General features: G+C 55.6%; 2 protein-coding genes and 1 long non-coding RNA gene across 3 annotated transcripts in view; 2 read left to right on the top strand and 1 right to left on the bottom strand.

Moving 5' to 3' along the window:
- The window catches only part of LOC310880553 (uncharacterized protein), an 11,504-nt gene extending 10,561 nt beyond the window's left edge, over positions 1 to 943 (top strand). Inside the window, exon 2 of the mRNA XM_083796600.1 lies at positions 12 to 943. Coding sequence (XP_083652726.1) covers positions 12 to 240 — 229 coding nt within the window. The 3' untranslated portion in view covers positions 241 to 943. The remainder of the gene's footprint in view (positions 1 to 11) is intronic.
- Positions 944 to 1,197: 254 nt separating this feature from the next.
- LOC310880555 (uncharacterized protein) lies at positions 1,198 to 8,651 on the top strand. The gene is made up of 2 exons (XM_083796602.1): positions 1,198 to 3,359; positions 8,624 to 8,651. Exons 1-2 carry the CDS (start codon positions 2,896 to 2,898, stop codon positions 8,634 to 8,636), a joined length of 477 nt encoding a protein of 158 aa, XP_083652728.1. The 5' UTR covers positions 1,198 to 2,895; the 3' UTR covers positions 8,637 to 8,651.
- Positions 4,621 to 8,643, bottom strand: LOC310880557. Its single transcript, XR_014571755.1, has 2 exons — positions 6,137 to 8,643; positions 4,621 to 6,045 (listed from the first exon to the last, which is right to left on the bottom strand). It is a non-coding gene; the product is annotated as an uncharacterized lncRNA (long non-coding RNA).
- Positions 8,652 to 12,035: the final 3,384 nt, after the last annotated feature.

Below are 12,035 nucleotides of genomic sequence, written 5' to 3'. Positions count from 1 at the left end.
TGTTTCTGCAGATGGGGCACTGGAAGTAGAAAATGCCTGCACTCACAGCTTGTCCCTGCAGCAGAAACACATGCGGTGAGAGGTGAGCGGGCCCTGGTGCTGCTGAGCACCTGCCGTGCGCGCAGGGTGAGGGGAGGGCTCCTACCTGGATGCAGCCCCGGTGGAACCAGGCGTGACTGCAGGCTGGGCACACCATGGTGTGGTAGGACTTGCTGTCCCCCACAGGGTCCATGCAGATGATGCAGATGGTGTCCTGCTCCGGAGCTGCCTGCACTGCCTGCTGAGGGCGGTGCTCCCAGCAGAAGGACCTGGCGGGGAGAGGGAAGGGAAGGGCAAGGTGAGAAGTGCTGGGCCTGCCGCGGTTGTGGCGAGGAGGGCAGAGGAACGTGAAGGAGCCCCAGGCCCATCCAGGCTCTGGCGCTGCCTCCGGCTCTGCCAGGCTGCTGGGAAGCACCAGCGTGGGGTCCTCTCTTGCTTGGCTGCTGCTGGCAGCCCTTACCTGTGCTGCCCAAAGAACTGGGTGACGCATTCTCCCTCCGAGGCGCAGGGGAGATGGAAGCTGCGTTCACAGCCTGTCTCCGTGCAGGTGATGGTGGCCCCTCGCTCGCCACAAACGAAGCATTGCTGAAAAGAACACAGCAGCCCCATTAGCACCAGGCTCGATGCCGCCACCGCTGGCCCCACACCCCTGGGCAGGGCAGGGCACAGGGTGCGGGCGCTGCTGGGTCACGCTCTGCAGACCCCCCTGGCGGACAAGGCTCGTCTGCCAGAGCAGCAGTTTGTCCCGGAGCGGGTTGGAAAGGCTGGGATTGCTGCCTTGGGGTCCAGGCTAAGCTCGCGGGAGCATCTCCTGGCCCAAACCTCCCTGTTCCCATCAGGTCCTCACCTTCTGGGATGCCCGCTTGATTGTGTGCTGTATATCCTCCAGTAAAAATCCCAAAATTCCGTCCTGTAGTGTTCCAGGCCGATAAAGGCCATTCGCAAGAAACTATAGAATAGAAAAAAGCAGGATCTCGTTAGGGGTCATAGTTGAAGGGACCGTCCCTGGTGGGATGCTGACGGGAACCCTGGGGGAACTCACCAGGCAAAACACGTGGGCACAGAGTCCATTCCTTTCGTGTCTGGGGCCGCAGATGTTCGGGTCAGCATCTGCCCGGCCACACAGCATGCATGCTGGAGGGGAGAGAGCAAATGGCACAGCCATTGAGAACCTTTGCGGGGCCAGGTGTCCCTGAGGGACTGTCCCCAAGGGCCTGTTCTGTCCCTGCCATGCTGGCTGATGGGCAGGGCCAGAGGCTGTGGAGGGGAAGGAGGCACAGCAGGCACAAGGGTCCCAGCAGGCACCCAGAGCCTGACCTGGGCCCCCCCTGCCAAGGAGCAGAGGGGCCCTGCCCCGGGGTGGTTGGGGAGCCCCTGCCTGCCCCTGCCTCCCCTCTCGGCCACAGGCAGCCCCCCCAGCCCCTCCCCGCCCTCCTGTGGGACGGGATACTTTTCTCTCACCTTGCTCCCTCGAGTCGGGAGCCTTCCGCTTCATTTCAGACATGGTGCACTTGGACAGCGAGCACTTGGAGAGTCACTGCCCCAGCGGTGCTGGGGTTTCCCCTCCACACGCTCCTCTGCCGACCCTGAGGGAGAAGCAGGACGAGGGTGAGTCTGCAGCACGGGCCCGAGGTGTGCAACCCCTCCTCCCTCGGCAGCCCCGGGCAGCCCCCTCCTCCCTGCCCTCTCCCCAACTCACCAAATCGCACTGAGGCACGGCCCGAGCCCAGCAGCCTTTTATATGCTCCTCGCCCCCGCGGGTCGCCATGGCCAGCCATTGTGACATCACCACCGCACGCCCCCTGTTTGGGCAGGGACGCCCAAAGCTACCTGGCACCCGCTGTGACAGAGCCCCCGCCTCACAGGGGTGGCTGGAGGTGCCACGCTGGGGCCTGGGCCCTCGGCACCCAAGCAAGAGGGTGGCCGCTCTTGCAGCCGGCACAGGCTCAAATGCCGGGTCCCGCGACACGCGGCGGAGAGGAAGGATTGCTTCCCTCGGCCTGCTGGCAACGCTCCCCGTGCCACAGGCAGGAGCGGAGATGTCCCTCGGACAGGGCTGCAGCCCTGGAGTGGCGGCGCCTGCACCGCACCTTTGGGCCAGCATTGCCGCCCTGCGGGAGAGCCGCAGGACACCTGGCGTTTGGGTCACAGCTTGCTCCCTCCTCACGTCCTTCTCCTACAGAGTTTCTCGAGAGCAGGGTGAGACCAGAGCTCGTTGTCTCCCCCAGACATCAGCAAGAGACGTTACAAAGCCAGCGGTCTTAATCGTCTTTACTGCAGTTGACAGTCCAGTCTGAGCCCTGACTCCTTTCGCCAGCTCTCACCATCAGGGTTCAAAGCCTCCTAATTAGAATCACAGAATCGTAGAATCATTAAGGGTGGAAACGTCCTTCAAGATCATCTGGTCCAACTATCCCCTACTACCAATGTCACCCACTAAACCATGTCCCTAAGCACCATGTGCAACCTTTCCTTGAACACCCCCAGGTGACTCCACTACTTCCCTGGGCAACCCGTTCCAATTCCTGACTATTCTTTCTGAGAAGAAATTGTAGTGGGCTTACTTGGCAAGTTTTGGTAGCAGGGGCCCATAGGGGTGGCCTCTGTGAGAAGAATCCAGAAGCTGCCCCATTTTAGATAAGGGCCCTGCTGCTGTCCAGAGCCAAGCCAATAAGCGACGTTGTTTGCGTCTCTGTGAGAGCATATTTAAGAAAGGGAAAAAACTGCTGCGGAACAGCAGCTGGGAGAGAGAGAGGAGTGAGAAACAGCCTTGCAGACCCCAAGGTCAGTGAAGGAGTGGGAGGAGGTGCTCCAGGCACCACAGCAGAAGTTCCCCTGCGGCCTGTGGTGAGGACCATGGTGAAGCAGGTTGTCCCCCTGCAGCCCACGGAGTACCACGGTGGAGCAGGGTTCCACGCTGCAGCCCGTGGAAGAGGCCACGGTGGAGCAGGTGGACCTGCACTGAAGCAGGCTGCAGCCTGTGGAGGACCCCCGCCAGAGCAGATTGCGGGCCGGAGCCGCAGCCCGTGGAGAGGAGCCCACGCAGGAGCAGGTGACCTGGCAGGAGCTGCCGCCCGTGGGGGACCCAGGTTGGAGCAGTGTGCTCCTGATGGATGGACCCCATGGTACGGACCCGTATCTGGAGCAGTTCTTGAAGAGCTGCTGCCTGTGGGAAGCCCACGCAGGATCACTTTGGGAACGACTGCATCCCACGTTGGAGCAGGGGAAGAGAGTGACCGAGAAGGAACGGCAGGGACAAAGTGCTACAGACTGACCACAACCGCCATTCCCCCGTTCCCCTGCTCCGCTTGGTTAAAGAGGTAGAGGAGGGTGGATGGGGGGAAGGTGTTTTGGGTTTCTTTCTTTTGTTCCTCACTTCTCTAGCTTGTTAGTAATAGGCAATAATTCTTAATGTCTCCCTTCTCTGAGTCTGTTTAGCCTGTCACAATAATTGTTGAGCGATGTCCCCATTCTTATCTCAACCCTTGAGCCCTTTGTATCGTTTTTTCTCCCCCTTTCCTATTCAGGAGGGGGAGTGAGAGAGAGGCTGCGGTGGAACTTGGCTGCCCACCCGAGAAAACCACCGCTAATTTCCAAAGTAAACCTCTGGCGCAACTTGAGGCCATACTTTCTAGTCCTATCACTAGCTGTCTGTGAGAAGAGGCCGACCCCTAGCTCCCCACGACTTCCTTTAAGGTAGATGTGGAGAGCAGTAAAGTCTCCCCTGTGTTTTCCGTGTTAAGATCCCACTTTCGGATCCAAAGCTGACAAAAGAGCAAACGTTAGCGGGGGTGGGTACAGTAAGCCCCCAAGCCACCACGACAACACAACCCTTCCCGTCACCCAACCCCCCTCTAACCCCTCATATTTATAGTACTTAAAATGGGGAGGGAGGGGGCTTTCCTCACAAATAAGGCTTTGCACCTTAAAAATGCAGCTCTGCACCTTACAGTGCACCTGGGGGCCCTAAAAATAAGGCATTGCGCCCTGAAAATGACAGCCTGGGCCGTAAAAGTGAGGGTGTAAGCAATAAGAAGCCAGCTTTGTCTCCAGAGAGCAGTCTCAGGGCCCTGAACAAACGGGCTTGGTCCCTACAAAGGAGCCCCTGGGCCTGCAAACTGAGGGTTTAGGCGATCAGAAGACGACTTGGGATGCCAAGCGGATGTTCTGGAGCCTGAAAAGAAGGCTTTGGAGCCTAGAGAGGAAACACGGGGGCTTACTAATGCGGCTTTGAAGACTTAAAATGGGGAGGGAGGGGGAGCGTGGGGAGGCCTGGTCGTCAAGGTGAGGCTTTAGACCTGGACCCTGGGCCTTTGGAGTCTCTGGCTCACGGACTGGACCCTACAGTGATGCTTCGGTCCCTCCAGATGGGTGTTTGGACCCTTAAAGGAGGCTTTGGGCCCTCAAATTGAGGCCTTGTCTCCTAGCGTGAGGATTTGGGACCCGAAGAAGCGGGGTGTTTCCTCACAAATAAGGCTTTGTACCCTAAAAGGCAGCTCTGCACCTCACAGTGCAACTAAGGGGCCCTAAAGATAAGGCATTGCGCCCTGAAAATGACAGCCTGGGCCATAAAAGCGAGGGTGTAAGTAATGAGAAGCCAGCTTTGTCTCCAGAGAGCAGTCTCAGGGCCCTGAACAAAAGGGCTTGGTCCCTACAAAGGAGCCCCTGGGCCTGCAAACTGCGGGTTTCGGTGACTGTGTTGGGTCTGTCTAGGACGGAGTCACCTTTCCCTGCAGCAGCCCACACAGTGCTGTGCTCTGCGGTCGTAGCTGGAGCAGCACTGGTATCACTCCAGCGTTGTGTCTGCTCCCACGCCGTCTTCGGGTCTGCCTCTGGGTATTTGGAGCCTGATGTTGTAATGGGGAGCAGCTTCTTCTCTGGGCTGTCCCCTGCTGGCTGGAGCATCGTCTCCGTTTAGACCCTGGGGATCCACCGGGGGACCCCGATGCCGCCCCCCTGGCAGATCTGGTGCTGCTGCTGCTCCCAGCACCGTTTTGTGGTGCGTGGCTGCTCCTGCGGCGTCTTCGGGGCTGGCTCTGGGCATCTGGGGCTGGACGTTCCAGCGGCTCTCAAGGCTTCTTGTCCGGGGTCGCCCCCGCTGGCCGGCGGGGAGTCTGCCTTCGGGCACCAAGGAGTGACTGGAGGTTCCTGGTGCCCTCCGACTGGCCAAGCTGGGGGTGCTGCTCCCAGCGCTGGGTTCTGCAGCACGGCTGCTCCTGCGGCGTCTTCTGGGACTGTGCCAGGTGTCTTGGGCCTGATGTACAGGCTGGCAGATTGTCCCCTGTTCTGTCCCTGGCCTTCTCCTCTCAGTCTCCTGGGAACTGTGGGATGGCCCCGGTGCTGCCTGGCTGCTGGTGCTGCTGAGGCTGCTCCTTGCGGGTGCTGGGGAGCCACGGGAGGGCCCCAGAGCCTCTGGACTGGAGGTGCTGGGGCCGGCGAGCCCCAGATTGGTACTGGAGGCTGTAAGGGGAGACAGGAAGGTGAGTGGGATGGACTTCCAGACCCACGGCAGTAGAGGCTCTGACCCGTCCAGGGTCAGAGAGACTCTGGCAAGGCTGCCCTGAGCCCCTGCAGCCAGGCCTTGCCTGGCCACAGCCCAGCAGCATGAGGCCTTTGCCACTTACCAGTGCCCACGCCAGCGCAGCTGTCGCACTCCCAGGTGCCTGTGCTGTTGGTCAAGTTGGAGCAGCGCCGGTGGGTGCCTTCGGCAGCACAGGAGCGGCACAGGAGCAGCTGCCAGGGCCTGGGGAAGCAAAGACTTGTGGGTGTGAGGACAAAGTGTCTGAGCCAGGGAGTGGCTGGCACATCCCTTGTGCTCTGTCCTGGCTCCCCCAGCATGTGCTGAGGCTGAGGACGTGGGCAGAGCCCCAGATGGCTGCTGAGGCAACTCACCCCTGTCCCTCCGCCTGCTCCCTGCCTTGTGGGTAAAGGCATTCGCTGACATCACAGCGCTGGTGCCTCTCTTGCAGCGATGCAAAGGCGTTGCCGTCCTCCCAGGTTGGTCCTCTGCAAGAGAAGGGAGGGAAATTGTCCAGTCCCTGGCCATACACAGCGCTTGTGCCCTCGTGTCTAGAGAGCAGGGCAGAGGGACACCAACCTGAATGGGATTCGGATCCCCATGATGGACATTTCGGAACGGAACTCCACCTTGTTTCTGCAGATGGGGCACTGGAAGCAGAGAATGCCTGCACTCACAGCTTGTCCCTGCAGCAGAAACACATGCGGTGAGAGGTGAGCGGGCCCTGGTGCTGCTGAGCACCTGCCGTGCGCGCAGGGTGAGGGGAGGGCTCCTACCTGGATGCAGCCCCGGTGGAACCAGGCGTGACTGCAGGCTGGGCACACCATGGTGTGGTAGGACTTGCTGTCCCCCACAGGGTCCATGCAGATGATGCAGATGGTGTCCTGCTCCGGAGCTGCCTGCACTGCCTGCTGAGGGCGGTGCTCCCAGCAGAAGGACCTGGCGGGGAGAGGGAAGGGAAGGGCAAGGTGAGAAGTGCTGGGCCTGCCGCGGTTGTGGCGAGGAGGGCAGAGGAACGTGAAGGAGCCCCAGGCCCATCCAGGCTCTGGCGCTGCCTCCGGCTCTGCCAGGCTGCTGGGAAGCACCAGCGTGGGGTCCTCTCTTGCTTGGCTGCTGCTGGCAGCCCTTACCTGTGCTGCCCAAAGAACTGGGTGACGCATTCTCCCTCCGAGGCGCAGGGGAGATGGAAGCTGCGTTCACAGCCTGTCTCCGTGCAGGTGATGGTGGCCCCTCGCTCGCCACAAACGAAGCATTGCTGAAAAGAACACAGCAGCCCCATTAGCACCAGGCTCGATGCCGCCACCGCTGGCCCCACACCCCTGGGCAGGGCAGGGCACAGGGCGCGGGTGCTGCTGGGTCACGCTCTGCAGACCCCCCCTGGCGGACAAGGCTCGTCTGCCAGAGCAGCAGTTTGTCCCGGAGCGGGTTGGAAAGGCTGGGATTGCTGCCTTGGGGTCCAGGCTAAGCTCGCGGGAGCATCTCCTGGCCCAAACCTCCCTGTTCCCATCAGGTCCTCACCTTCTGGGATGCCCGCTTGATTGTGTGCTGTAGATCCTCCAGTAAAACTCCCAAAATTCCGTCCTGTAGTGTTCCAAGCCGATAAAGGCCATTCGCAAGAAACTATAGAATAGAAAAAAGCAGGATCTCGTTAGGGGTCATAGTTGAAGGGACCGTCCCTGGTGGGATGCTGACGGGAACCCTGGGGGAACTCACCAGGCAAAACGTGTGGGCACAGAGTCCATTCCTTCCGTGTCTGGGGCCGCAGATGTTCGGGTCAGCATCTGCCCGGCCACACAGCATGCATGCTGGAGGGGAGAGAGCAAATGGCACAGCCATTGAGCACCTTTGCGGGGCCAGGTGTCCCTGAGGGACTGTCCCCAAGGGCCTGTTCTGTCCCTGCCATGCTGGCTGATGGGCAGGGCCAGAGGCTGTGGAGGGGAAGGAGGCACAGCAGGCACAAGGGTCCCAGCAGGCACCCAGAGCCCGACCTGGGCCCCCCCTGCCAAGGAGCAGAGGGGCCCTGCCCCGGGGTGGTTGGGGAGCCCCTGCCTGCCCCTGCCTCCCCTCTCGGCCACAGGCAGCCCCCCCAGCACGCCCCCACAATCACCACCGCACGCCCCCCGTTTGGGCAGGGACGCCCAAAGCTACCTGGCACCCGCTGTGACAGAGCCCCCGCCTCACAGGGGTGGCTGGAGGTGCCACGCTGGGGCCTGGGCCCTCGGCACCCAAGCAAGAGGGTGGCCGCTCTTGCAGCCGGCACAGGCTCAAATGCCGGGTCCCGCGACACGCGGCGGAGAGGAAGGATTGCTTCCCTCGGCCTGCTGGCAACGCTCCCCGTGCCACAGGCAGGAGCGGAGATGTCCCTCGGACAGGGCTGCAGCCCTGGAGTGGCGGCGCCTGCACCGCACCTTTGGGCCAGCATTGCCGCCCTGCGGGAGAGCCGCAGGACACCTGGCGTTTGGGTCACAGCTTGCTCCCTCCTCACGTCCTTCTCCTACAGAGTTTCTCGAGAGCAGGGTGAGACCAGAGCTCGTTGTCTCCCCCAGACATCAGCAAGAGACGTTACAAAGCCAGTATTCAGAAATATTCTTTCTGTGTGTAGTGGGAATGTTAGCATAATGTTTGGCTCTGTGGTCTGGTGATAAAGGCAACTACTGTTTCTAAGAATGTTTTTTACTGGATTATGTTTAATAAGAGATGCGTCAAATAGATTGAGTAAAACAAAAACTTCTTGTGTTGTTTAAAATCTTCACGTAGAGGGTCCAGGGTTCTGTGTCAGTCACTCTAGAAAGGCTGACTAAGACCTTTAAGCAAAAAGGATCTTGACTTAGATTTTACTTGGTCTTCCTATTTTTCATTTTATTATTTTTTTATATGATAACTGACTGGGCTAGTGCTATTGTTGTTTACCGTTTTTACTTTTCAATAGCGATGGTAATGTACTGCTGATACAGCTTCATTTTTTCCCCCCAGCTAAAGTTGAGGAAAAATAGAGTAGAACACTTGCATATACTTTTTTTTTTTAATAAGATGTAACAAGATATTGACTGCCTTTCTCCATTCCAGGTGTTTCTGCTGAAGAGAAATGACTTTGCAGGTGAACAGAATAACAGCAAAGGTAAATCTCAATTTATAAGCTTAAAAAAAAAAATTCTCTGTGAAAGAAGATGATATGCATGGTAGTGATAATTCATTTGTTTCTGTCTGTGCGATAAGATTTCTCAACTCTCAAAGCTAAAAGTCTTCCAGAAAATGGGGGGTGGGGGGAAGAAGCTTGCAGTTTGTGCGTGGGGATGAGAGAGTGAGAGAGAGTACTGGTTAAAACTTGTTTCTGCTGAAAAATGACATATTTCAACGGGTCATGCTTAACTGTGCTGGTATGCTGTTTGCAATTGCTTAATTACATTCACAGTGTTGTGTTATAGGAAGCATGGGTATTCTCTAAAACAGACTACTTATATAAATGGCTACTATAATAATCAGCAAATAACTAGTTTCCAAAGGTTTAGATACTAATGCATATGGAACCATTTTCTGGCACGGAGATGAAAGTCTGATAGTTATACAGCTATTGCTTTCTCTGTCTTCTTTCTGTGGTTTGTGTAGCTTGAGCTTTAAGTATGAAACTTGCTGTGGAGAATATAAAAGATCCAGGTGTGGCTTTGATATCAGCTGCTAGCTGTGGCATCTTTTCATTTTTACAGCAAAACCTTCTTATTTCACTTGAACGCGCTGCTTAGTGGACCTAGGTGCCAGACCTCAACGTAGTGAGCACTGATCTGTGCTAGCAGTGTTGTGATATTTCTTTGTTCGCCTGCAGTGCTTTCAACTACTTTTCATTTGGTTCCTCAAAAGCCTTTTCTACTCTGATCTTTACTCAAGTTTCTCATGAGCAAGTCAAAACCAGGTCCCTTAATATCTGTCCTAGCTTTAGTAGAGCCTTGACTGACCAGGGATTTGTGCGTATATTCGTATGGGTATACGCAGCTTGGAAAGGAGGAAGTGTTTTGTGTAATTAAGCACGGTTTGATACCTTGTCTGGATTTGTATAGCTCTTAATGCTGTTAACAGTAACGCTATGTTTATTCTGAATACTAGTAAGAATTTCATGACTTCAGTGTAAGCATGTTGGTGTGTTTGTCTATGTCACCTGGAAACGAGTAGCTGTCTTCCTGTGTTTGTGGCAATACTGCCAGGGTGTCAAAGGTTTTGAAGTCACACAGTGCAGATATGGTAGGGGAATTCTGTATTATCCAAGGGGAAGGGATGTGAATAATGTGGGGAAGCGTTTGAGATAAGTACCTGGCAGAATATGCAGGATAAACTTAGTCCCAGAGCTGGTCTTACAGTGACAGTAAAATTTTGTTGTGCAGGAATAATTATCTACTACAGGAATTCTGTGTAAACCAAAGTAGCATCTTAAGTAATGCAAGCTTACTCCTTTTCATGTAACTTGACTACAAGTAATGACTGTGCCTGCTCAGCTGTGGTGGTGTGGCGTAGTCCATGTGTGCCTGCATAATCTTACCAGTGAAGTCTCCAAAACTGGAGATGTGGATTTTGTGTTCTGATTCTCAATAAGACTGAAGTAATTGGATGACTGTTATGTCCAGTTACCGGCAAAGATTATTTTTTAATTAATTTCTAAAGTCTGAGTCACTGAAATGCATGCTGGACTTAATTGAACACGTGTTCTAATAAAATAGTATCTTGATGCAGCTCTCTACACTTCCTCAGGAACAGAGGTCATATAGAGCTAACAGTTGTGAGGGAAAGGAAAAGAAAGCACAGAAATTCACTGTCTTCCTTGAAGAAGAGATAAAATACATTTTTTTTTCTTCCTGTAGTGGATAAAAATCTCTTTGGCTAGGTTATAAAATGACATACAGAATTATACTCCAAAGCTTGTGGACTTGAAATACGATGGGTAGATTTTTAAACAACGGCTTTAAAATGTGAAGTCATAAAGTGGGACTGTTGAAAGTGGGACTATCCATCCAAAATTCAGGTGCTGTAGTTCTGTCACTTGAGGTTCTTGACCCTTCTGTCTTGGTCATGTTGCTGTCTATTAAGTAGGGAAGAGCAGGGGCAAGAAGTCTTATTAAGGTGAATAACATCAAGTAAGCAGGAGCAATATGTGAATTTTATTGCTGTCATGCTGTTTCAAACAATTTTGTCCAAACTGGATAGGAACTTGCTTTCCTGAAGCAGATTTTGTACAAACAGACTAAGTCTGAAGAGGTTCTAATAGTAAACGTAGTGAAACTTGCTTGACTGCTTCAATGTGTCTGATAGCAGGACCTAGCAGAAATAAACCAGAGAGGGCTCTGTAATTAATAGATGCTTTAATGAACACATTGTCTGTCCTGCTATTGCCAGTAGTAACTGAGCATTTCCGTGGGAGCTCCCCCCGTGTGGGATGAGACTCAAGTCTGTTACGAGTTTTCTCCTGTATTGTTCTCTTCTAGTGCTCCAGCTAGGTGGGTTGGGATTTCTGGGTATAGCCTCAGTGACTTCTGACCCTTAGATTAAAGGGATGGAATTTTATGAGGCTTGGGGAAACTTGCTGTAAATAACTCCTGTAAATTCTAAACCTGTGTTCAACTGATTAACAACTGAAATACTAGCCAAACCTCTTTCATGCCTCTACTGATGAGTAAGTATCTGGTAAACTTTTGAGCAGCAGTAAAACAAGATCTGTTTTTAAAGGTCTGCAGACAAGCCTTCTCCTTAACTCCTGTATATGGCTTTTGCTGCTACTGAGCTAGAGCTGATGTCACGCTCTTAAGCTGACAAGCAAGAAAGAGGTGAAAACAATTCGGATGTGCAGCTGGGGAAACAAGATGCTATTTACCTTACTCACAGGTGAGCTCCCTCTGGCTCTTTGGCGTACGGCAGCGCCTTAGAGCGGGGCGAAGGAGCAGTGTGCGCTCTCCTAACGACGGAGAATTAAAATGTTAGAACCGCAGAGCCCAGTGGTGATGGGGGGGAGGTGACTTTTTTAAGCTGAGGTGGATTTAAGGCCGAACCAGAGGAAGGAGGGGAGAGATTTAAATAAGACGAGAACGGACCAGCGGCTGCGGGCCGCGTGCACTTCCTCGGCCTCTGCCGCGGGGGCGGGGCGCGCCTTTGTGACGCCGCCGCGGCGCGGCGCCGCCATTGGCTGGCGGGGCGCGGCGGGGCGCGGCGGAGCGCGCCGGCGGGCGGCCACGTGGGCCGAGGTGTGCGCGGCCGCGGCCTTCGTCACCCGCCTCCTGCAGGCCGCCGGCGGTATCGGCGAGGAGCGGCTGCGGCGCTTCCAGGAGTGCCTGCAGGAGGCGCTGCGCGGTGAGCGGGCGGCGGCGGCGGCGGGAGGCCCCGGCCCGGCGGCGGGGCGCGGGGCCGCGCTGACGCCGCTCTTTGTTCCTCCCGCAGAGCGGTACAAGCACCACTGGTTCCCCCTGACGCCCTCCAGGGGCTCCGGGTACCGCTGCATTAG

This window comes from Anser anser, assembly GCF_964211835.1.
Source record: "Anser anser genome assembly, chromosome: 12".
Lineage (NCBI taxonomy): Eukaryota > Metazoa > Chordata > Aves > Anseriformes > Anatidae > Anser > Anser anser.
Note: the sequence above shows the minus strand (reverse complement) of the source record. Positions and strands in the feature narration are given on the sequence as shown.

Bases quoted from the DNA above. Each gene is read 5' to 3' on its own strand.
- LOC310880555 (XM_083796602.1), top strand. From the start codon at position 2,896: ATGGTGAAGCAGGTTGTCCCCCTGCAGCCCACGGAGTACCACGGTGGA.